General features: G+C 37.7%; 1 protein-coding gene across 1 annotated transcript in view; it reads left to right on the plus strand.

Moving 5' to 3' along the window:
• LPCAT1 (lysophosphatidylcholine acyltransferase 1) overlaps positions 1-23,193 on the plus strand; it is a 68,440-nt gene extending 45,247 nt beyond the window's left edge. Inside the window, exons 11-14 of the mRNA XM_055705815.1 lie at positions 6,800-6,953; positions 7,888-7,986; positions 11,274-11,412; positions 13,973-23,193. Of these exons, the coding sequence (XP_055561790.1) occupies positions 6,800-6,953; positions 7,888-7,986; positions 11,274-11,412; positions 13,973-14,157 (577 nt within the window). The 3' untranslated portion in view covers positions 14,158-23,193. The remainder of the gene's footprint in view (positions 1-6,799; positions 6,954-7,887; positions 7,987-11,273; positions 11,413-13,972) is intronic.
• The last annotated feature ends 1,710 nt before the right edge of the window (positions 23,194-24,903 follow it).

A 24,903-nucleotide genomic window follows, 5' to 3' on the forward strand; every position in this document is an offset into this window, starting at 1 on the left:
CTAGATCTTAATGAGTAGATTATAAAATTATTATTTTCAGTCTGAAATTCAGTTAAACCACAACACAAGTGAGCAGAGTGTCTGAAGTGTTTATTCCTGAACAAAGCTAGAAGACATCTCCTGAAGGGGGTCAGGAGTACTGTGGGATTCCTAATATTTGATACAGTTAAGAGTTAATTGACCTTTCCTGTGACATCTATGAAGGAAGAACAGTGCTGCCATAGCAGTCTTGTGACTGGATTAACATTATAATAGTGAGGGCAGAGGGGTCACCCTTTCCCAAGAAGCACAAAGAAGTGCTTGATCTTTTGAGTAGGTTACTGCTAGATGGACTGTCTAATGAAACTGTAGCTTAGGATGTGCAGTGTGGTTCCTCTCTTCTCATAGCATCAGTTCCCTCTGGCTTTGCCTTTCAGAAGAGCTTCAGCAAACAGTGGAAAAAAAATCACATAAACTAAATAGTAAAACTTGTTGCTCTGTTTTCCAGGTTTTTTTCTCCTGTTTCTCTTCCCATCCTATTGGACAACCACAAACTAAATTTACAGCCTCATCCTGTTAACTGCTTTAAGATACAAACACCCCTTATTTTTTGTCTCCTCACCTGAAAGTATAGAGCACAGTTTCATATTTCCATTCTGTACTTTATTTCCTTCCACTAATTCTTCCTTCATCTTCCAGCTGGTATACATAAATGAAAAAAAAAAAAAAAAAGATCTATTGGAGAATACACAGTGTAGGACAGCATATATTATGCATTCAGATGACAAGCATATATTGATTCATTGTTGGAACCTCCATCTGAAAAGACTTCCATTATGACAGGAGAGAATTCTAAGGGGAAACAGATTCTTGCTTTGTTCTAAAGGCTCTGAATTTACAGTACTAAGGAAGAAAAGCAAACACCACCAAAAAAAAACAACCCAAAAAACCACCCACATCTGTTATCTTGCAGTTGATAATCCCAGGATTCAGTTTAATCCTCTTGTTAAATTGTCTGGCTTCTATCTGCTCAATTTAAAGCTGCTCTTCTAAATTATGCTTTTCTGGGTGTTTGGGTTTTTTTGCCTCTAAAACAATTTACATCCATTTGTGTGTGAGGTTCCCCACAACAGAAAAGTTATGTCTGGTTTGAGCAATTGTACGTTGGTGAAATATTTTCCTGTCTTGATTTGGATCTGTGCCAATAAGAAGGCTATTATGATGGTATTTTTCTGGCACAATTGGATGAAGATTGTAATGTGACTTCATCTCTAATGCATGTTTGGTGATGCAGTCATTTTGCTGTTTATTCAAAGGTTTTGAGGCCAAGGAGGCATTAAGTTCATCTGATCACCTCCCTAAATAACTGGAACAGTAAATTTTATTCAATGGATTTTGCATCCAGTCTAAGTACTTGTTTTTGAGCAATAACATACCTTCAAGGCAACATCCCATTTTAAATGCAAGATTTTCATAGTAAGGCAAATTCAGACTTGTTTTTGGTTTAGACTCTTTGAAATCAAGTTATACCTTATTTTGCTACCCTGGAGAGTTACTTCTGTTCATGTTATGTATCTACAGGGTTCATGAACATTGTCGGTAAAATTTGCTTAGTCTGTGCCCAGCTGGATAGGATCCAATCCAGAAGCCATGCAGCCACAGCAGCAAGTTCTTATGCTTCATCTGATGAAGAGCTTGGGCTCTGTTAACACACCTATACAGCTGCCAGGTCACAGCCGGCTGAAACTCAGCTGCCTTATACTGAACTCTGTGGTAAAGACTGCTGTATCAAAGAGATCAATTGATCATAGTCTCATCTTCTCAAATTCTTCATTCATTAGTCCTCAAGGAGTTATGCTTCTCTTGAGCCTGATAATCTGTCTGACCAATGAGCTGATTACTAAGCTATATGCAGTCTTTATTGTAGCCTTCATACACTGTAAATCCTCTGCTTCATTTGGTGATTTAGTCTGCAATTAATTACCCCACTGTTTAAAGCAATTCTCCATCTGTACTTTGACTGAATCTATCACCATGTTACGTTGAAGCTTGTTTGGATTTTGTGCCTTATTAAGGACCTCTGGATATCTTCTCCTTTAGAAAGTTTTAATACAGTATAATTAAGTCTCATCTCCATCTTTTTGCAATACTTTTTATGAGCTGGTTTAGGGTAGTTGCCTGCAAGGAGGATACACAAGTTCTGATTTGAATTGATTTGTTCCTATTGTCTCAAACTTTTGTTCATTCTAATTCCTGCATTCACTTTGCCTGTGAACTAAAAGGAGCTTCTAGCCTTAATTGTTGGTTCCCCTTTCTTATGGAACTGTAGCTTTTAGGCCATCTGTAGCTCCTTTGAGAATTCCCAGTTTTCAGTCAAATAATTTTTCTAATATTTTCAGTTGTGATTATTCTCAGTTTTATTTTCTGAAAATTAGATCTCTCTTCTCTCTTTAAAAAAAACCCAAAAACCAAACATAGCGTATATCCAAAGTAGAATTTTTTTTAGTGCCTGTGTTGTGCTTGTTGTCAGATGAGGCTTATAAAATCAGGTCTTGATGTAACCTGAGATTTTGCTTAACTAATTTTAGTGGTCCATGCCTTTTGCATCTTTGGAGGAGAAGTAGTATTAATAGGCTCATCAGACTTCTGGGCAGGATCATCTGTTTGCTTATCCTCTTCTTGAATTTTTTTTTTTTACTGATCTCTCTTCTTGTTTTCCATCTGCCCTTCAATTTGTTAACATTCAGTACTCTTCTACTGTATTACTTACATAATTGCTTCCTGGTTGTTTTTTTTCCTCCCAAACCTTTCACTTTTAAAAGCCCAGGTATGATTTGGAACCTTAAGCAAGAGTGAGTGAGGGTGTCTCACAAAGTTCTGTTATAGTTTTCTGCTTCCTGACTTTCTGTATTCACTTGAAAGTCCTGCTGGCAAATACTCTGTAAAAGTTAAGATTTTTCATCTTATTTTCTCTTAAATTTCTTTTTGAAAGTTAAGCAACACTGGTACTTGTACAAGATGGCACATTTTCTCTTCCAGTATGGTAGTTGGCTTCCACTTTGTGTGTCAAAAAGCAGTAAGTCTAGAAAGTACAGCAAGGACGTAATGTGGTGTCATGGTGAATGTGCATTTTATTATTGGCATACATGTGGCACAAGACCCTTTGATTTGGCAGGTTCTTGATCTGATGTGTGCATTTAGTACACGGACTCTGAGGTTCTTTGTATTTTTTACTGAAGACAGTATGGCTTTGCTGATTATGTCCACTTCTTTTAAAAGGTATGGTTTGCACCAAATCATCCTTTTCAGGTCAGATTTCAGAAGAGCTCTCTGTGCTTGCCTTCTAGATTTCTTAGTTTTCTCAGTAGGATTACTCTTAGTAATTTAATCTTTAACAACAAGCAGCAATTTGTTTTGGAATTCTTTTTGGATCCTTAACTGTCTCCTTCATTTGCCTGAGTATTATTGGCATCCTGTACCCATGTGATGGGTACTAGTGATGTCTGCCCTGGAAGAATATTCTACAACCTTAGCAAGCCGGTAAGGTTTACCTCCTTAAATACTTCCTGGCCCTGGTGAAATTCAATGTTGGTAAACCTGCTTGTGTTGAATCAATTCTGCTGTCTCGTAAAAGCCATAGTATTTTGGTGAGAATGACCTGAATTAAACAGCAGCTCCATTTTGACTATTGTTCTCCAATATTTTATCCAGTTGGCCATGAGGATTTTACCAGGCAGTGCCTCTGTAGACTCATAACATCTGAAAGGAGATAATAATCTTACAGGCCTGGTGCCTGTCTGTTCTTGCTCACTAGCCTTTACCATCCAGACTACTAGGCAAACAACTGCTGTCCGTGTGTGCCTGAAACGGTGGTCCAGACTGCAGGCAGAACTTTGCATCCCCAAAGTTCTCACAGCTAACAGTGCCGTGACTTCAGCGTAATCAAAGGTCATCTATAACAAGAAAAAAACTGGAGAATGTCGACCATCTGCATTCATGATAAAAGCAATACTGGCCGTTACAGGAGGTGATCATGCGTCAGGCTTAACCAAATACCAACCATGATAGCCTCTGCCTCATGGATCTGGGCAGGGTATGCTGGAGTATTTGGAAGGTCGGTTTTGCAGCTGTTTGCACTATCCTTTCTCCATTATGACAAGAAGTTGTGCAGAAGTACATCAGCTGAAACAAAATTAAATGTATTTTGCTTTTCTGGCTCAAGGTATGTTTCTCAATGAGTTTGCAGTTTACAGTAGATAGCTACAGGATCTGGCTGTTCTTCTGCAACTTCCAGCTTTGTGAGACTCTAGTTTTTTGGCATGTTCCCAGCACGCAAGAAAGGGGTTTGTTTTCAAATAGTTAAATACAACTAGAAACTACTTTAAGGAGGTAAGACATCTCACTTGCTAAAAATGGTGGTAATTATGCTGAAAATATTGTACCTTCAGGGATCTAGTTTTCCTTGTGATTTAATGCAGAGCTGTTAATAATCTTGGAAAATGCCCTTTCTATCTTCAAGGACTTGGGAATGATATTTTGTTCTCTTTTGTGTGCACTGGCCTAAAAAAATGAAGCAAAATGCCACAACAGCAAATAATATCATGTATCATAAAGACTAGATCCTGCATGGAAGCCATTATGTAAATAAGCATGATTTCACGAGCAGACATCCACTGTTGGCTCTGTAGCTTTTTATAGCCTTTATTGGGATATAAGTAAAAACTTAGAAGGAATTGAGACGTTCAAACTGTTTCATTTTGGTTCAGAACCTATTCTGGAGTTTAGAATACTTGGCTTCAAAAGACTTCAGCATAGCAGATATTGGTCATCTATACATCAATTATTTTCTGATTCTGAAAAGGGTAGAAGGAAGTGAGCCCACCTTGAATTAAGTACAACACGGTCATACTCAAGCCAAAGCAGTAATTGCCTTGCTGATCTTTGAGATGGACTCACATCTCTTTCTATATTTATAAAATCCAAACCACAAAATGTTGGTAAGATTTGTAGCAAGCCATGCTGCACTCTGTACAAGGTTTTGCCTTTGAATTTTTTAGCTTTTTAGTCTTAATTGACTGGTGAAGAGATCTCAGAAGTCTCAAATGCTACTCGCCAGTTCTAGGAGGTGAATTTTGAGTCATTTCATTGCAAATCAGATCTCTGTGATTTAGAGACAGATGTTAAGACTGTCTATTGTCAGTGGTAGCGTATCTCAAGGGAGGATTTGGATGCCAGCTATCCTTCATCCTACAGTTAAAAACTATTTCAGTTATTACAGTGGGGATGTATTGTCTGTGGACACTTCTTATGGCCTGCATGTGAGAAGCTGAGTCCTGTGTGTATTTCAGATCCTCCATGAATGCCTTTGCCATTGTTCCTGCTGCTTTTCTACTTGATCATGGAAAATGAATGTTTGCAGAGGAATGTTTCACTGCGCTTTTTATAGTGTCTAGGACCAAAACTTAAGATATATGTGTTCTCCATCCTGGCATTAAAGCACCTATGTTCTGTAGGGGCCTCGGGTCTCTGGAAGAATTCTTGCATGTTCAGGTCTTATAATTCAGCAACGCAGGGCTTGGTGATGTTTGCTTAGTCCATTTTTGGTAAGTCAGTTTAGGTAATGACAGACAACATAGTAGTGTTATTGTTTAAAAGTAGTGATTTTTAGGTAGAGTCGTTTCAGCAAGCAGTCAAGGTCTGGAGTTGACGTATCAGATAATTTTGGCGTCAGGAATGCTCTTATCTTTTTTCAGAAGCTCCTGAGAATGCTGTTACTAAGTATTGTATTCATTCTTGTCACTGTGACAAAACTGCTGAGTTGTTCCAGCTGCAGTCTGGGAACAATTCTGGTGTGAGCTTGTGAGTACTGCTTTTCCTTATCTGCAGCAGCGAACAGAGCAAAACAGACAACTGCAGAATATTGTAGAAGATTTTATGGGCTGCTTCTGTCTTCTGACTGGGAAGTTTGGATGCCTGCATTACCCTAAATCAGTTCAGAGGAAACCTGCTGATCGAGATTTTGTTGATGTTATATTAGGGAGGGAATTTAGAAGCACCATTTAGTCATAGTAAGATTTATTTTTGCAAAGCAAAAGCTGAAAGCTTGACTTAAGGGAAAAAAACAACAAAACCAACCAACTAACTGTGCAGTAGATACCTGCATAAATCTAAAGCTGTTCTTTCAATGGTCCAAGTCTGATTCGGCAATCAGAAGGACTGAGGGAATTTCTGTAGCTGTATTAACTGCTATAACTTTGGGTCACCTCATAATGGTGTCCAACTCTGGACTGAATGTGAAAAATGAGGACTGACAAACAGGATTAACAGTATAATCTGTATTATGCAATCCCTGATTTCTTCTAGGCAAGTTGCATCAGGTCTTTCCTGTTCAGTAACACTAGTAAATTTGGAATTGTAATTGGTTTATGTTACTGTCCTACAATAGGGCCATATCCAGGTGACCTAAATCCTACCTAGTTCTCAATGCCTGTTTTTTCTTACTAGCTGGTTCTAGACTGTGTTTCTTGTTCATGTTGAACTGCTTACACATACGGTTTATAATCAAGGTAGAATAAATTACATAAAATTGACCAGGGTTCCTAAGCCCTTGCCATAATTTATAATACAGTTCAAGAACTAACAGGAGACTTAAAATTACAGGAATACATGACTTTATAATAAAGTTGCTTAGTAATTCTGATTCCAGATTTTGTAAAGCTTTACACCATTATCATCCATTGTTTCATTTGATATATTGGAAGTTGTATTGTTAAACTGGGTTTTTATTTTTAAAATGTGGAAAAAATAATATGCTTTCTAGGCTGAAGCCAGAAACACTTGAAGATGATCTTGACAAATATGCTGGAATTGCCATGAAAATGAAAAAAGAAAAGGTTGACCTTAAAGAGTTTTCAGCATACTTGGAATTTCCAGTTTCTCACACATTAGAAAGTATGTTTGCACTTTTTGACGAGGTAAGAAACAACATTGTGTTTAAAAATTATACTACTTTTGGTAAACTCTGCTTTAGCCTAATTCTGTTCCAGTTGAATTCACTGAGTCTGATTTGGGCCAGCACTAAGTACTTTTGAGCACTTCACTGCAGTATTTGTCTGCTGCATTTCCCTTTCAGCAAGGTAAGGACACCTGTCGTCAGCTAAAAGCATGCATTCAGGTAGAAATTAAAAGGAGTATTAGTTGGACAAAACTGATCTTCTTTCTAGATGCAAAATATGAAGAGAAAAAAGATGGTTTCAGGCTAAACCTCTGCTGCAGCTTGTTGCAACTGAATGCAATGCCTATTAGCTGATACTTGTAAATACTTGTATTGTACAATATTGTACAATGTATTACAATACTTGTATTGTAAATAGCTTAACTTGTAAATAAATGATTTGTTCTTCTAGGATGTCTGAAACCCGAAGGACCTAGGAAGGTGACAAATGAGCCAGTTTTTCATTCCTCTGGCAATGAGTCAGGATAGGGGGGATGGCTATTATCTTTGGATGAGGTGCTGTTTGGACCAAGAGATGGATATGTCCACAGTGTTCTCTGTTAGACGAGAGAGCAGATGTCATGTATTCAGGGCTTAAATTTGGCTACCTTGTCTTCTGGTTCTCTGATTTTAATTTTGACCCAGTAATTCAGATGGTTTAACATAAAAATCTTAAATATGCAAGTGAAGGGTGACAGTAGCAACACTGTCTTCCAAGAATCTTTCAATTGTGACTGCTGACTGAGACTCTGAAAAGAGCCCGCAGAGCTTTGACCCAGGTTCTTGCCCTGAATTCCATTTCAGTGAGACTTTTTTGTAATGATCTTCCGGAATATTTTGCATCTTTAGCAACTGTTAGTTATGAAAGTTCTCAGACAAATTGCAGTGTTTTGAGCTGACATTTTCCTTCACAGAATGAAGATGGCATAATTGACATTCGGGAATTTGTCATTGCTTTGTCAGTTGTCTGTAAACCTTCCAAAACTCTGGAAACAATTCAGTTGGCATTTCAGGTAAGCGGCATTTTCTTCCACTATGTAGTATACTTTAAAAAAAATAAAATACTGCCACTAGACTTAACAGAAGCTTGTTTCACATGCTCTTTTAATACTTAATTCCATTTTAAAATAACAGTAATGGAAATGTGATTAAGAGGTCATGTTCAGAGGGAATGCACTGCAAGTTTAAGTTGTGTAAAATGATGGAAGTTTGCAGTTTGAACTAGTTCTCCATGGTACTCTGGTAGAACCTTTTTCAGCACCTTGAGTCTCAAACATGAAGTCCTTTGTATTGATTCCTCTAAACGAAAGGCTAATGAGTCGTGCTTACTACTTTTATAATGTTTCAATCAAGCATTATTTTTCAAGTTAATGAAGTATTTTAAAACTTTTCCTACATGTTAATAGAGATTAATCTTTTTACCCCCTTTTGTCATCCTGATAAGATTTTCTTCCCTCTTAGTCTTACCATGTTGCTGTGTTGGTCCTACGGTCTCTGCCCAGACTTTATGCTTCCCCAGAAGCGTTCCTGGTCTTGTTCTAGCCTCAGTGGTTTGTTGCAGCATCAGCATAGATGGTTAATGCAGGCTTTTTGGGAAAATGACAGTGGTAATACTTACTGTTTGTAATTCCAGTGGTTTTGTCGGACACCTTGATTTATTACTTTTTACTCTAATTTCTTTAATGTTGCTATTCCAACATGCAAACTTTGCTGCATCCTGTGTTGGCTTTTCCCTTTGCCTCGAACTCACGTGATCTTTAGAGTTACTGAAACTGAATAGTGCTAACTCTTGATCTTGTCATCACTGGTGAATGCATGGAGTTGAGAACATTAACTGCATGGTACTACGTGGTAGCCTTATTTTCTGAGTAGCTTTTTTCAGGTTCTTCAGCATACCTGTATTCTATGTTTTACTAAAGAAATGAGGCTTCTGTGAATGTTGAGCATACACATCTATCATTCTTACCCTTTGGCCAGTGTGAAACAATTTTGGCAAAGGAGGAAGCAGGAACAAAAATATTTATATCCTACAGATATTGTGAAAATCTGCCCCGTAATAGCTGCTGTTACTTACTGCTACTTCTGAGGGAAAAGCAGAAAAGTCTCTTGCTTATTTTATTTGATCTATATAATGGCATAGAGAATGGTCAGGTGCTGTTTGATCAGCTCTGTCTTCATACTAAAATGAACAAGCTTAAAAGTAAACTTGAATATGGCTTTTGAGCAGTATTTCAGTGATGTCATGACACATAATGGGCAATATACTGTTACTATTTTAGGAGAAGAAAAGCTCAGATTAGGTGATTATTTGCTTTTTGAAAGCACCTAACTTTAATAGAACTGTTTCTTAAAAAAAAAAATAAAATCTGTTCTTCACTATCTGCTCTATTCTTCAACTCAATACATCATTTTGAGTTCCCTGATTAATTGCAAAATACAAAGTTAGCTGTAGAACTGCAAAGAAGTTCTGTGTATGTATGAAGAAGAGGAAGCACTCAGCAAGGGAAAGAAGGCATGGCTCATTTTATCATGCTAATGATGATTGGAAAGGTTAAAAAAAAGTCTTGAGATGAGGAAATTTTGCTTGCAGTATTCTTGAAAAAAGGTAAAGAGAACTTTTTAAAAATCCTTTCTTCCTCCCCTTTCCTGGGTTCAGGTACAGTAAGATATTCATACAGCTTGTTGGGAGCTATTGAAGAGTCTAGCCAGTTCATGAATGTGTGACTTCAAACAGTTGCTGTCCTCTGCCATGTGCTGCTTTTGGCAAAGCACCTTGCTTTTTGTTTTCAGGGATAAAGTGCAACATTTCACATAGCTGAACAAGTTTTCCAAGTGGAAGTGTTTAGTATATGGTTGAAGAACTTGAAAAATAGGAGTTACTAAGCCACCAGAGTTCTAAAGCAGTAGGCAATTAAAACAGAACGGGGGATTATGGCAATGAAGTCAAAGAGCAGCACTGCAGTATAAGTGCTGTGCATTCTCCCTTCCTAATTGCTAAGGAAACAAAAGTGTGTTGCAAATCTTGCCAATGTAATGTTTGTGAGCCTTACCATCAAGTATCATCTTCTGACTACTTGGTCTGTCAAAATATAGCAAGTTTAAGTAAACAGGTGTCTTGTCCTGGCCCCTACTCCTTGTGAAACAATGTGCAAGTTTGGTGCTCAGAGAAAAAGACAAAGATTCCTGATTTGAGCATGAATGTAGTCTTCCATAGTACTTCACTATTTTTTTTATTATTCCTCTGACTTTTTTATTCTATTGAGGAATAAAATATAGCCATTGTCTTGTGACAGCAACTTCTGTTTGTGAGAAGAATACATACTTATGCCTGTATTGTTCAATTTCATCAGTTCCCACCTTCTCAATGATATGTAGAAACTAACAGGAATTTTCCAAAATAGCATTTTTTACATGGTTCAGTATTGTTGAATGCAGTGTTGTCAAGCTTGAAAATGAGACAAGGATGTTTCAAAACCTCTTCTGTCTCAATTTCCATTGCACAGGCAAATTAAGTTACTTTAGAAAATATGATGAAGTTCTGTTTGTTACAGATGTTTTGAAATACTTGGGCCCTTTTTCCAGGGGAAAACACTGTAGATATAGGAAGATAGTGAGACTGTGAACAACTATTTTTAGTTATCAGTCTCCTGTCCATAGTGAAGCTAACTCTTTTGTGAGGAAACTCTTTGTTTCAGGACTTAGGAATATGCAAATTATTATTTCCTAGAATTTTGAACAAGCATTTGCAGAAAATTATAGGCCCATCACTTTTTGGAGTAGGATTCTCCTGATTAATACAAAGCCATTTAGATGTTGGCATTTTATGCAAACTGACTGTTGAATCAGTTGGATATTGGTGAAAGGAATCTTGAATTTTACATCTGACCATGTGGAAACAGTACCTGCTTTAGGTTGACCTAAATGTATCTCCTGATTCCACAGACTCTCTTGAAGTTCGGACATGTAGCGCAATGGACTAAAAATTTTTCTTAATTGTCTGCAAAATATTAAGTTTTAAACAGTCTTGTCTCTGAATATTGCTGAAATGCCACGGGTTGGACATGTAAACATAACTTTTTTCCTGAATATAGCAAGCTTTACTTTCTAAGCATACACAGGTTAAACCAATAGGCAATACTGTCTTTTACGCAAACTAATGAGAAATCCTTAGTAGATCACAGCAATCTGAGAGTGACTAGAATTTCCAATACCAAATTCTAATTTTGCATAGCTTGTGTTGCTGTTTATAGGAGTTAGCATTCAGCTTTGCAATGATTTATCTTGCTGTCTTGATTCATAGCTGTACCAGTCAGAAAATGAAACTATAACAGCAGAGGATTTGGCTTGTATTCTGAAGACTGCCATGGGTGTTTCACAGATTAATGTTACACATCTTTTTAGAGCTGTAGATGAAGAAGAAAAAGGAGAGATTAAATATGGTAAGTATTTTAAGTGGATCTTAACTGTCACAAAATACCAAAGTTCTGTGAACTCATGTTGATATACAAACCAGTTATATTTTTATTAAACTTAACCTTTTAGTTAACTTGTTGACTTTAACAATTATAAAAGCACTGCAGACAAAGTATATTTCCATTTTAGAAAACATATTCAAGTTTCACCTTTGATATCAAATGTCAGGTTTGCATGTTTTGCAGAGGTTTCCCCTTCTACATTGTCAGACAAAATACCTAGATTAGCTCTTTCAGCATATTCTGTTCTGTGACTTCCATGTGTGTGAGTATCTATGTTTAAGATAGCTCTGTGCTGTTGAGGCAAATAGGATCCCAAGCACTTTTCTTTGGGTTCTGCTGTGTATAAGTTTGATAAATATTCCTTAATATCTTCAGAACTTGTTCCAGCAAGATCCAAAATGTCTACTTACTGAGATCTGTCAGAAACATTACCCTGTTCAATTCAGTCCTCTCTGGAGTTTGAGATTTTTCATTTGGATCCAGTACTGATAAAACATTGAGGGATGGTTCCTGGCAGAGTTGTCAGGAGATGGATTTGGATACAGACTATTGTACTTGTGTGAACAACTGTTTCAAATTTTCTGAATTTATTTTCTGAAAAGATACAGTAGTTTTTTAAAGAATTACTTGGAATGGGATCTACAGTAAATATTCTAGTCATTCCCATGCAAAAATGATTATGCTTAAGGTGACTGTAAGAGCATCTTTGGTACTCTTGGTTGAATTATTATACTTGTCTTACCTTAGTTGGGCTAACTATCAGAATGACCTTTCCCAAAAAAGGCTATATTTTCATAGTTGTTAATATGATGCACACATGGGGTGTTGCAAAAAGGAATAGATCCTTGGGATGGGCTTCAAGCATCCATGTGAAAAAATGAAATGCTTTTGTGCTTCTACTGCAAGCCAGACCCATTTTAGACTGATAGCTTTTTCCTTGTTAGATGCAGGAAAAAAAATAGATACTCAGTTGGATTCACTGAATGTGCTTAACTGTTTTGATTATGATGAATCAGTTTGCACTCGAGTGTTTCTAATATATAATTGCAACTACTACCACTGTTAAGTACTTTATATATAAAAGTTCTGTGTTTCTTGAAAAAGGTCAAATGCATCACGTTCTCTGATAATTTTTTTTTTAAAAAAAAAAGTTGAAGTTGCATTAAATATTACTGAAATGAAGGTTTTTGCTGTATGCATTTTCAAACATTTAAGGTTTCGGTTTCTGTTCCCTGCTGAAGACTATCATTTACTTGATCAATCCACCTGTTGTACGTACAGGTTTTTCAATGTAGATGGTAGCGTTGGTTTTCATGGCCTGAACATCATCAGCTTTTGTTAAAGTTACAAGGTCCAAAATACTTTAGATCTGTATAAACCAGGGGTCCTCAAACTACGGCCCCCCAGGGTCCTCAATCCAGCCCCTGGTATTTTCAGACCCACCCCCACCCCGCTGGGGGTTGGGGGAGGAAACCCAGCAGCCGCAGATGGCTGCCTGCCACTCCATCTGTGTGCCGGCCCCCTGGTTAAAAAGTTTGAGGACCCCTGGTATAAACTGTCTATAAAGGATACCCACTTTTTTATTTGCAGAAGGATAAAGTTATGTCTATTGCATTGTCTTTGCATATTGCCTTTACAATAGTTCAGAGGCAGGGCTGACCTACAACTTCAGTGCCCCTGCGAGCCAAATGACATTCCCTTGCCCTTTGCAATATTGAGAAAAACATGTCTCGGAGAAGGGTGGCAGAGAGAGGCAAAGCTGTAGTAGTTCCCTGCTTCCACACTAGCCCAGCTGTACCAGGAGGAACAGGGCTTCACTCCTCTGAAAGGCTACTTCAGCTGTCATCTGCACTGCACTCCAGGGAACTCGCAGCATCATCTGATCATGAGCTCTTCCAGGATAACTCGGGGAATTTGAGTGGGCTGTGTGTGATGCACTGTAGGTGACTGAGTTAGTAATAATGTTCACATCCAGCTTTATGCAGTGTCACATTATAAGAATAGCTTCTTATGACTTGGATCCTGTACAGTATCTTGTGTTCAAATCATGTCTGAATTATAGGCAAATTGCGACATGGCTTCAATATCTAACTTTTAACACACAGTGTTACTTATTGATGTTTAAGGACTTCCTGCTTCCCCTCCCCCCCCAAGCTAATCTTGTTCTTTTTATTGTCTTACTAGTATTCAAAGTTAAAATCAAGTTTTTTCATGTGTTACAAATTAATTATCTTCTCACAATATTATTCTCTAAAATATTACACCTTTTGAAATTATGAGATCCTGACAGTGGAAGACAGCAATGACAGCTGCTGTTAGGCTGAAGAGAATTGAGTGCAAAGCTCTCTTTGCTGCATCTCAGCTCTGGGGATGTGGTAAACTTCTGCTAAAACAAGCTACGGGGATATCATTATGTTAACTGCTGCTATTTTTCTCCAAAGTGATCATGTGATTATATATCTGTAAGTATTCAAATTTAGCATCCTTCTGTTTCAAAGAGCTGATAACAACAATTTTTTTTTAGATGACTTCCACAGATTTGCCGAATTGCACCCACACTTTGCAGAAGACTATCTCTATGCTGATCAGATGGGAGCTGAGAGTGTCTTGGAGACATCATCTCTTTCTGCTCCTAATGGTATCTGTACTGACTTCAGCCCTGAAAATGCTGAAGATAAAAACAAGCCCTTGCAGAAGAAACTGAATTAACACTACAACTGTTACCTTCCTCTCCTGGTGAGAGGATTGTCTTTTCTTGGGATTTTCATAAGTCACTCCAACTATACAGCAAATACCAGTTTTGTGTGTGAAAGTTCTTCTACCTTAATACTGTTCTTTGAATCACATGTGCTATATTTAACAACATGTTCCAGGTTTCTTTGGGAAAGGTGTTTTTATTTTTTCAAAAAGGTCTTTGAAAGGCAAAAATGTGAATGTGCTTCATTATTAATGTTCGTATTTAAAAGGAAGCGGCACGCTTATTTATATTCCATTGGCTAGTTTCATGTACAAAGTGTCGCACAAACTGTGCATGTATAAAGAAACTGTAGCTACTATGGTGTTAAGTGCACTTTGGTGATTAGTTTTTTCCCTAGTTATGGGGATGTTTATTTGGGGCCAAACTTTGCTGTCCATATTTGCATAGTCAGTCTTGTTGATGTCAGTGGGATTATTCTGTTGAGCAGGGCAAGCATATTTTGGCCCTTTGTTTTGGTTTCAGTGAACAGTTCAGAAACAACAATGCAAAAACTTGCTAAGGATTACCTTTTATTTCTATTGTTGAATGACAAAATTGTTTCTCTTTGTCTGTTCCATGGTAGAATGAAAAGGAAAGGCTCCTTATCCCTCACCCCAACCTTTTCTACTGTAATCTTCTGGATGCAATTAAACGTTATTTTTTTTTCCAAACTGACATGCCACATACTGTTTGCAAATAAGTGATAAAAGTGTGCTTTTCTCTTATAATCAGTGTAAATCATATCCACCCAACATTTAAATAGGAGACACATACACAATTGTGTTTAATCTAGATTTATCAGGAATCACAGGTTTCTTTTATAACAAGCCTGTGTATACAGGTAACTTAGCATGGAACAAAGCTAACACGTGAAAACTTTGTTGTATCAGCACAAGTTTGAAAAGGTTGCAGTTACTTCAGAGGCCAAGCCAGTGACAAGTTGCAGAACATACTGAAAATGCTAGTTAAATCTCTACAGCAACATTACATACACTGCATATAACATATATGAAGGTTAAATTATTTTAGAACTGTTTAAAAAAAAAACAACAACCAAAACTGAAAACACTTGTATTAGTAATGTTTCTTATCTTTCCTTTTGTAAAGCCAGCTGCCTTAATTACCAATAGAAGTCTCAGCGAAAAATTTAGATTATTACAAAATGACAGAGCTTCACTGATTAGGAAATGTGACAAAAGCCTCAAGGAGCAGGAAGGAGGACTTTGTCACAAAATAACTGATGGCAGCTCTACTTCCAGACAAAAAATACTTTCACATCACTTCTATGACAAATTTTGTAGGGCTGTGCTAAAATATGATGGGTTTGTGACTGGAAAACTGTTGAGATATGAGTCTTCCACATGTTAAATTAAAACTAGATTTGAAAGGGAAGACTTTTAGCAGAAGGAAATCTTTTAGTACCTAATGCTTTTATTACTATTTTTTAAATAGCAAGAGGCATTTTAAAGCTCCTAAGGACATATTCTAATATGTCCTTATAAGTCCCTAACCGTATGTGGCAAGTCTGCAAACTGAAACCAGCTTTAATAGAAAGGGTATGGGGGGGGAAAAAAATGTAAGAAATTACACTTTCTGTGGAGTATGTGGAGGTAGGTCCTCATTTGGAGGCAATATGTAAATAAAATTTAGGTAACGCATGCCAAGCTGACAGGGCTGCAGCTGACTGGCAGACAAGATTTGAATTAAAAGTGATCATGAAAAATGGAAATGGTTTGGAAAAATAAGGCATGTGAGGAACTGCGCTTAGGGAATAGTCAGCTGCACAAACTGAAAAGAAAGTGGGTATTACTGCATAAAACATCTTGGGGCAGCAGAAGTACAGAATATTACAAACTGAACACTGTTAACTCATTGCTGTGGAAAAGATAATTATAGTGGGATACATCAACAGTGTAGCCTGAGAAAAGTGTGGTGGTATTTCTGTGTTACCAAGGTGTGATAAGGCCTTACCTGAAATACCTGTCCATGTTGGGGCACCTGAGAGCGATGGGAATACCTGGATAGTCTAGAGGACAAAGTACTCAAAGAGATCAAAAGTATTCCTTAATCCAAAGAACAGGAGACTGAAGAAAGATGTGAAAACAGTCTTCAAATATGGAAAAAGTTGCTATAGAGAACATGGGAACAGTCTTTTCTCCACATTGATGGTAGATACAGGCCATGCATTTAAAAGGCAAGTTAAGCATTAAGAAAATCTCCCTGCAATGCACCTAGTTAAGGTAAGGAAAATAGGTTATTCCAGGTGGGGTGAGGAGCCTTCCTTCACTGGAGGTTTTTAAAACAACAGGCAGCGAAGATGGAGACGCTTGATTTTGTTGACCACCGCCCAGGGCCATAGGGATACGTCCTGAGGTCTACTTTCTGTGATTGTACAGTGTGTATTTAAGCTAGTATATATGTGAAGGCACATGAACTGTAATCTAGGTGTATCACATCCTCTCTACAAGACTTTATGGCATGTGGCTCAAGCTGGCTGCCTAAGGTAGTTATCTTTTGCTTTGTATGTGAGCTTGTGAGTTTGAGAATTTCAGAGTGTGGGGAATGAGATAGGAGTTCCCTGAGACATGTGTCTGAAAAGAAGAAAAAGGTAAGCTTAGTACCCCATGGACAGCTGAGGTGAGAGAAGCTCCAAAGGAAGAGATACTCTGTCCGTATCTGTGAAAGAGCAAAGAAAGCTGATTGAGGTTGGCTAAAAAACAAGTGTGCCTAATTTGCATGGATGGTGTGTGTAATTTGGGGGGGTCTGCCTTGTGAAAACCAAAGAGTTTATTTGGTTTCATATTTGTTTTGGTGGGGTTGTTCCATGTTTGGTGGCAATTCCTTGCTAATTATGGTGAGTGTAATAGCTGCACTTGAGTGCAACTAAGTTGTGGAGAGTTTGGGTTGAAGGGTGCTGCAACCTACAGTAGACGGGCCCTTAAACAAATGCCACATTGCGTGGTGAAGAGGCACTGAAAGTTGTGTGCGTCAGTGAGTTCAGTCCAGAGCTGCTGCTGAAGAAGGCCAGGACCAGCGCGTTGTTTGCTTGGTGAGCAAGTACTCTTGGTGGAAGCAACCATTTAAAAAAAACACAAAGAACAAAAAACCCCCAAAAGAACACTGAAGTTGAATTCTGAAATGAATTGCGATGCTCCCTCTTCTGTGAAATTGTTGAACAAGGTAAAGGGCATAACAGGATGAATGATACGGTGAAGTCACGATCAGCCTGCATGGGTTTCCGTAGTTAGATCACACACAATGTCACAAAACCAGAGGTTAATTAATATAATTCAGGTTATTTTATCATCTGTAGAATATAAAGCTGTAATATTAGTGCCTTGTAGTGACAGAAAAGCCAAGTTAGTGTGGGGTGGTAAACTCAGACTTATTGTTGAGGGCTGATGCCTATAACGCATTGCATTACTGCAGCAATGTTCATTATAATCCAGCTATCAAACTCCCGACTGCTGAAATGTTTTAGTAGTCAACTAAGTACCCTTTTTTAAAAGGCATCCAACTGTGGAACAGCTGGGTTGTGACAGTCAAGTTTCAGTGGCTTACTGCAAGCTTCCTTTCCCCATCACCAAACACTGACGTGTAAATGCTTTCAATGAAAATATTACAGATTTTACAAACACGTTGTTTTCTTTTAATGTGATATCAACAGCCCCTAAATTTAGAGGGATACGTATGAAGAAATTACGTAAGTTCTTTGCAACAATGTCTCTTGATCCTTACACAAAAAATGCAGGGATATGAAGGTGTTTGATGCTTGTGATAAGTATTTTACTACTTTTGTGTAATACTGCCATCCCTTGCCAGTAAGGCTCTTGAATCAGCCTACATTTTTACCTCATGTATGAGACACCTAGCCAAAGCTTTGCTATTCTGATACGTTTGAACAAGTATGCTCTGTATTTTGAATGTAATTAAAGTAACACAGAGAACCATAAAATCCAAGATACCTAGAAAGTATCTTCTTTTTTTCTTCACTTCTATTTCTTCAGACATAATAAGACCCCACTAAAAGCAGACAAATGTTTTAAGAGGTGGAAAGGATGTTTAAACCACTGTCTCTACCACAGAAAGGCAAGAGCTATTACAGATTGCTCAGGAGTCTACTGCTGTAAGCAGATATACTTAGAAGGCATTATAGGCAATTTGTAAGCCTTATGAATAAGATAAGATGTAAAATTAATTTTATATTGATGAATTACATTGTATGTTTCAATGCATTTATTGTAGCTAGAATAATCTTACTGTGATGAAAAGCAACCAGGCATGGGTATGTGTTTGCTAATCCCACTTTGAAGGTATAAATCCTTAGGTCACAAAGGTTGAAAAGGAGACTGGTTTGCAGTAGGGAAGTGAGGCAACCTCTAGTGGCAAAGCTGCTAGAACTATGCAAACTGAATAGGTTTTGGCTACTTAAAGCATTGGGCTGGTTGGAGTATCTTTTTTTTAATTCATAAAATGTAAAACATTTTTCTGGAAGACGGATTGTTGCACTTCAACATCTGCATAGCCTGATAAATTTTCTGAAGCAGAGGTTTTTATTGAGTTCCCTTACAAGGCCATGTTTGTATTGCTATTAAGTTATTCATCCTATTTCTATATTACCATGCAGTAAGTACAGCTTTTCATGTTAATTGGTTTAGTCCATATTCTGTTCTCTGCTTCTTCAACACTGGTATTATCATTAAAAAAAACAACACAAGTTGTGGAACTTGAAGAGCAGGTGCTGTAGATTCTGTGATCTCAGAAAAATACTATAAGCACAGTTTTGCATATATTATGGGACCAAACTAGGATGGACAGAAAAATTCTGATGAAAAATCCTGACCAAATCAGATCAATTTTCCTTTAGGTCAGTGTGGATCATAGGACCTTCTGAAATGGTGTATTCTGCTTAATGAGATGCCGCTGTTGGTTTTATTTTTTTTAGCAGCACTTTCATGAGTTCTAGAATTAAGAAATGACAAATACATAGGCCAAGAGTTTTACATTAACAAAACTTAAGTTCAGATTCTAAACTTGCGCTGAAGCACAGAAGTGCCCTGTGAACCAAGCACTTTTCAGCTACCTAAAAAGTAACCATCTGAACTGCAGCTACTTTGGAAAACTTAAATTACCTAATTCATATGGCTAGATTCTTCACAAAAAAAAAGAGAAGAGTAGGTCCAACAGTTCGAAATTGAAAGTAAAATTTATCAGTGCCATTGATAGTTATTAAATTAGTAATTAATTTAATATTAATTAATCAGTCCAGCAAAACTGCAAGATCTCTTTCACAGATGAGCAGGAAGACTGAGACGGTCATTCAGGTAAATCCGCAGTCCTGACTAGGTAGAAATTAAGCCAGCTGTTCTTCAGTCAGAGGGTGCAGCATTGTGTATCCAAGCAATGACAAGGTCACTGGCAGCACAACCAGTGGAGTTTCATCTGCTCTCAGCCTTTTTCCTTTGACAACTGGAAAAAAGTATTCAAAAAGTATTCAAATGGGAACTTTGTAAGACCTCCTTAAGGTAAATTTTCCAGCACCGCCTCAGAGGAACACACACAGTTCGTCTATGCTGTAGCCAAGGTAGTGAACTGGGTATACCTGTTAGTCACTGCTATGATTAAAACGTGCTTAAATTATATAATACTGAGGTAAAACTACTGAGAGAAGCAGCAGCAAACAGGCAGCCATTAGATGTGCCTGAACTTGCATCTATGAATATTTCTTGCATCTCATAGTCATCAAGTTAAGACAGTTTCTTTCTCTAGGAAACCTTTCAGGGTTATTTCAAGATAATTACTTTCACTTTCACAAGTGGAGGAGTGATTTGTTTTGTAGAAAACAGCTTCTTTTTCCCCAGATGATATGATGTGCTGTATCATGTGTAACGGGATTAAACTGAAGTGGGTGATACCAAGAGAACAGAGGATTTAAGAGGCTCATAAAATGAAAGGTTTATGTTTCTGTGAAATATACCTTTTGGCAGCAGTTGACACTGCCTAGATTTCTTGCAAGTTCATTAGGCAAAATTTTGCTAGTTCTGTGACAGCAGCAGCTGCTTCTTCAGTTTTCTTTAGCGAAGTGGCAGAGCAGAGTATTCCTGTGCAGGCTAACCTCGGGAGGCCATGTATAACCACTGAAGACATATTTGCAATATTCAAATGGTCAGTCTCTGGGAATGGAAACAGTAGAATCCCCTTAGCACAGATTGCACCTGAGTAAGTTATTCCTGTTAATCAACTTATTTAGTTTTTTTTTAATCAACATAGTTGTCATGCTTCTTTATACTGAGCTAAATTGCACAGGGCTATATGAACATCTGAGTTTATTTGAGGTTAGCTTTGGGATCTCAAAAAAGGTGCTGTATGATAATCTGTCAATACAATATAGTGTTAAGTTTCAGTTTTTTCACTTTGACCGAAAATGTTAGAAGCAAGAGGAAAGTCGTAATGACTTTTGTAACATTCTGTTTTGATATTATGAATGGGGTGTTATCAGAGTGTGCCGGTTGCGAGCCATGGAGTCAGCTGCAGAAAAAGCAGGCTGAACCTCTGGTCCTGAAGCAGCAAGTAGAAAAGCCCATGAAGACTAGCATGGCAGCAAAAAGCCTTCACTTCAGGGTGGCCTTTTCCCCCAGTAAAGAAGGGTCTATTGCCTCTTAGGCTGGTAAATTCAGTTTCTGTACCTCTAGCTCTTGCTTCTGCCATCTGTTCTTTGCAGGTGTGTCACAGCCTGAGGGAGACCTTGCTGCCTCTTAAGCTTAAGTGACATTCATGAACTGGTCTCCCTGAGTAATAAGCGGCAGGTGAATGTTGCAAGTCCTACTCTAGTAATGCTGCTCAAAACTAAGCGTCCATGTACTGCTTTAGCTTGTGCTTGCCATTAGGTAAAGGATAGCTTTTTCTTTTCGCACACTTTAACCATTGCAGGTGTGTCCAGGTGACAGCAGATCTGAAAGAGCTTATTAAAATTCTCCTTACTTCTCTGAACAATAAGAAATTAAATTTAGAAATACAGTACAATTAAATCTTGAGGTGGATTTTCTGAATCACTATGTCACTTTCAGTGTGTGCCTGTTTACAAATTCCGAATGCAGCATCTGTAAATGTGATAGCAGACAAAGACTCCTCATGGATACTGAAGAAAGCTGATGTTCAGACACTTTTCATCCTACCATGGTACTGGAAATGAAATTCATCAGATGATAGGTTATTTCCAAGTGTATGAATGTATATGGGGGAAACCCAAATACATGTCTTTTATTTGCTATCCAGCATGAAGACAATTTTGTATTTTAAATGCTAAAGAAATAAACTTGTAAAGATCTTGTATGCCCTAAGTATATATATTTGTCTTATGTTTTCTTTTATAATGAAGTTCAAGCAAAACATTTCTTATATTTCAGGTGGTTTAGGTTAGCCAGTGCTGTATTTCCAGACTATAAAAGCAGTTTTTAAGTGAACATCTAAAAATGAAATTGTATTTTTAAATATGTGCATTAGAATTCCTTAAGTTAAACATCTCTCCTTAGCAGTTGTACATACTTGGACAAAAAGCGAAACCATTGCTGCTGCTTGTCTGTATATTTGTGTTTGGTGATTTGTTTATATTGCTTTCTCCAATTGCTTTAAGGGTATTAAGAGCTCCATGTAAATCAGTAATGTTAGAAATAGAAGTAAATTTCTTTAGAAGTGATAGATTTTGTTTCCTGGAGGAGGACCAAGACTAAGCATCTCTGCTAACCTTGTGTTATGTACTATACAACTTCAATGTTGCAGCATTGTGCTGAAAGTATTTGGCATCAGTTCAATGGGACCACTTTCTAAACCTTTTTGTAATTCCCAGCATCTCTCTGGTTGCACAAGACATTTATAATTTCATTGCAGGTACCAGTTCCATCTTTTTGGAAGATTAAAACAGAGTTATCAACAAGCTCGGAAATAATTCAGAAAAAAATGTTTTTGATCTCTTGAATTATTGTTAAACTTTCATTGAGGATATCCTTTATATATTTTGGAAAAAATATTGCTATGTTTTTGGAACACACTTGAGAATTTAAAAGCAAAAGCAAAAAAGTTAACCTTTTAAATGATCAAATTTTGGAATTTTCTCTTAACTGCTACTGAATCCAAGTTAGGCACTGCCATGAAGAGGATGCTTTTCATTGAAAACCTGTGCTGACAGAGCAGGAAGCTGTTTTGTAGGAACTCATTTGCAAGGTATGACGTGGCTGTTCGATCAGTGGTGTACAACTTTGGTTGACTTCAAGGCTGCTCAAGCAGGCCTGGTGTGTTTAAAGATGCATATTGGCTGCAAGCTTTTTATTGTAATAGCTCATGGATATGCAGTGTAAATCTGTAACAATATATAGTGCTACTGGGATAATAATAATCTGAATGCATATTTTCTGCTGTAAATTTCCCTCCTATGGTATGTGTACATAGACTATTACCTTTGCACTGAACTGACCATACTTCATATACTGAAAAGCAAAAACCAAGTCGTGTACTAAAGGTGACTGTAGCTTGTTGTTCCAGTTGTGAAATACTTTTGCAGAATGAAGTATAACTTCAGTGCTAAAAATTTGATTTTTATATTTTTTATTAACATGCATGGAAGAGACTAAGGATAATATTTTTTAAAACTGAACTTGTTTTTGTACGTTTTTCAATGTTTAAAAGATATGATTTAACATTACCTCTGAATACCAGTGATCAGTAAATTCTTAAAGGAAATACCTCAATTTGAGCATTCTTTTCTTGTTAATTGCCTGATCAGTTGAAGTGGACTATAGCATGTGAAGAACTGAGCCAAATGATGTAAACATTTAAACTGTGCTATATAAGTCATATGATGATTTGCTAAAAGAGGACTAAATGATACACTACAAGTGTTGATGTGCAGTATACAATCATGGCTCGTTCTGCCCAACTGGACATTTTCCTTATGAATGGCTTGTAAAATGAATTTTCAGCGTGAAGCCAAATTAAAAATTAAGGAAAAATTGTTTGGTTTCCTCTGGATTTTGTTTCAACTTAAGTTTTTTATAAACAACAAGACTTACAATAAGGGAAAGGATACAAATCATAATTATGAGTAAGACCGAGTCCATATATGTTTAGGTGTACTTTGTTGATGCATGTTCTCTGTAGCACTGTGTATAGGAGAGCAGTGCTTGTTTACCTGACAACTGGGAGTATGAAATATAGGAGTTTAACGGGTTTTTGTTTGGGTTTGGGGTGTTCGGGGGTTTTTGTGCGAGTGTGTGGGTTTTGGCTTGTCTGTTGCTGTTTTGTTTTGTGTCCCCTATGGACAACAGGGATATTGATTTCAGTTCTGTTTTCTGTGTTTAAAGAATAATATTGAAAGATCAAAAAATATTCAGGAAAGGGGCTCCAGGAGTCTGGAGAACAAGTCTGTCTTAATTAGATTGAAGTAGCTCTGGCTACTTTTATTTATCCAGGAAACAGACAAGAAGTGACCCAACACTCCAGATACCTACATACATAAGAAATTCGTAACAGTGGGTGGAAGAAGGCATAACGAGGTCCACTGGATATAAGCTGAACCAGTAACATGAGCACTTTTAAGAATGCAAGTGAAACACTGCAGAAGTTTACCAGAGGAGTTACGTATGTCCATCATGATAGGAAGATCTCAAGGGAAGACTTGTTAATGTTTTTCTTAACTGGAAATTAGAGACTTAACAGTATGGGATGGATGCAAATTTTGAGTATGTTCTTTGGCCCAAGTCAGGTTAGCCATGCAGTGGTCTGGGGGAAGGAACAGATGTCTATAGGTGATAGCAAATGCGTGTAATTTCATTTCATGTAAGAAAAAAGTTTTAATACTGTGTTTGTCCAAACCAAAAATTAATCTAGTTATTTCTTCTTCCTACTGTCAGGCTGCCTACTAATCAGGCAGCAATGTGGCACACTTTCTTATGAAGAAAAGCTTTCAAACCTGGAGCTTTTTGCTTGAATATATATTTCCCCCCTTTCTTCTGCTCTAAAATGCAAGTAACTTATTTGCTCTATACTTATGGAAGTAGATTATACTAGAAAATGTTTTAACTAATGCCAGAGGATATCAGAATGCAGTACACTTTCACAGTTACTTATTACGAAACAGAAGTGATTGACATTTTAATATATTACAGATGTGTAAATGCACAGAACACATGCAAGAATTCTTTCTTCCAATGATAGAGATTCCCTGCCTGATACCATCTGACTTTAACTTTTTCCCTGCTGTGTGCCAGGAAGCATGAGGCCTGCCAGAGGTGACAGGCTATAGTCCTGGCGCTGCTTTGCCCTGGCAGCAGAGCCCTCCTCTGCTGCTTCTGCCACTGTGCTGCCTGGTTCAACAGGGAGCCGGTGTGTCTGAATCTGCAGCCAGCCCTTCCTCGCTGCTCTCGTTTCAGTCTTTTCAGGTGACACACGTCTCTGCTAGGGCACACAGCGCACGCTGCTACCTTGACATCGTGCCTTCTTCTTCCCCACCCTCATCTTCCCACCTTTTCTCCTGTTACTCTCCACCATTTTCTTTTCTTGAAGAAGGTACCCATCTTTGCCTTCCCCTGTGGTATTTCCAAGCTCTGTGCATCTTGCTATGTGCTTAGGTGATGCCCCAGACTGCCTGAGCCATTCTCCTGCTGGTGTGCCTGTTTGGCTTGCCTGCATTGCGGGGAAAGCTCCCTGTTGTGCGGCCTCGCAGC

The sequence above is a fragment of the Falco cherrug genome, chromosome 3 (genome assembly GCF_023634085.1).
Source record: "Falco cherrug isolate bFalChe1 chromosome 3, bFalChe1.pri, whole genome shotgun sequence".
NCBI classification, from domain to species: Eukaryota; Metazoa; Chordata; class Aves; order Falconiformes; family Falconidae; genus Falco; species Falco cherrug.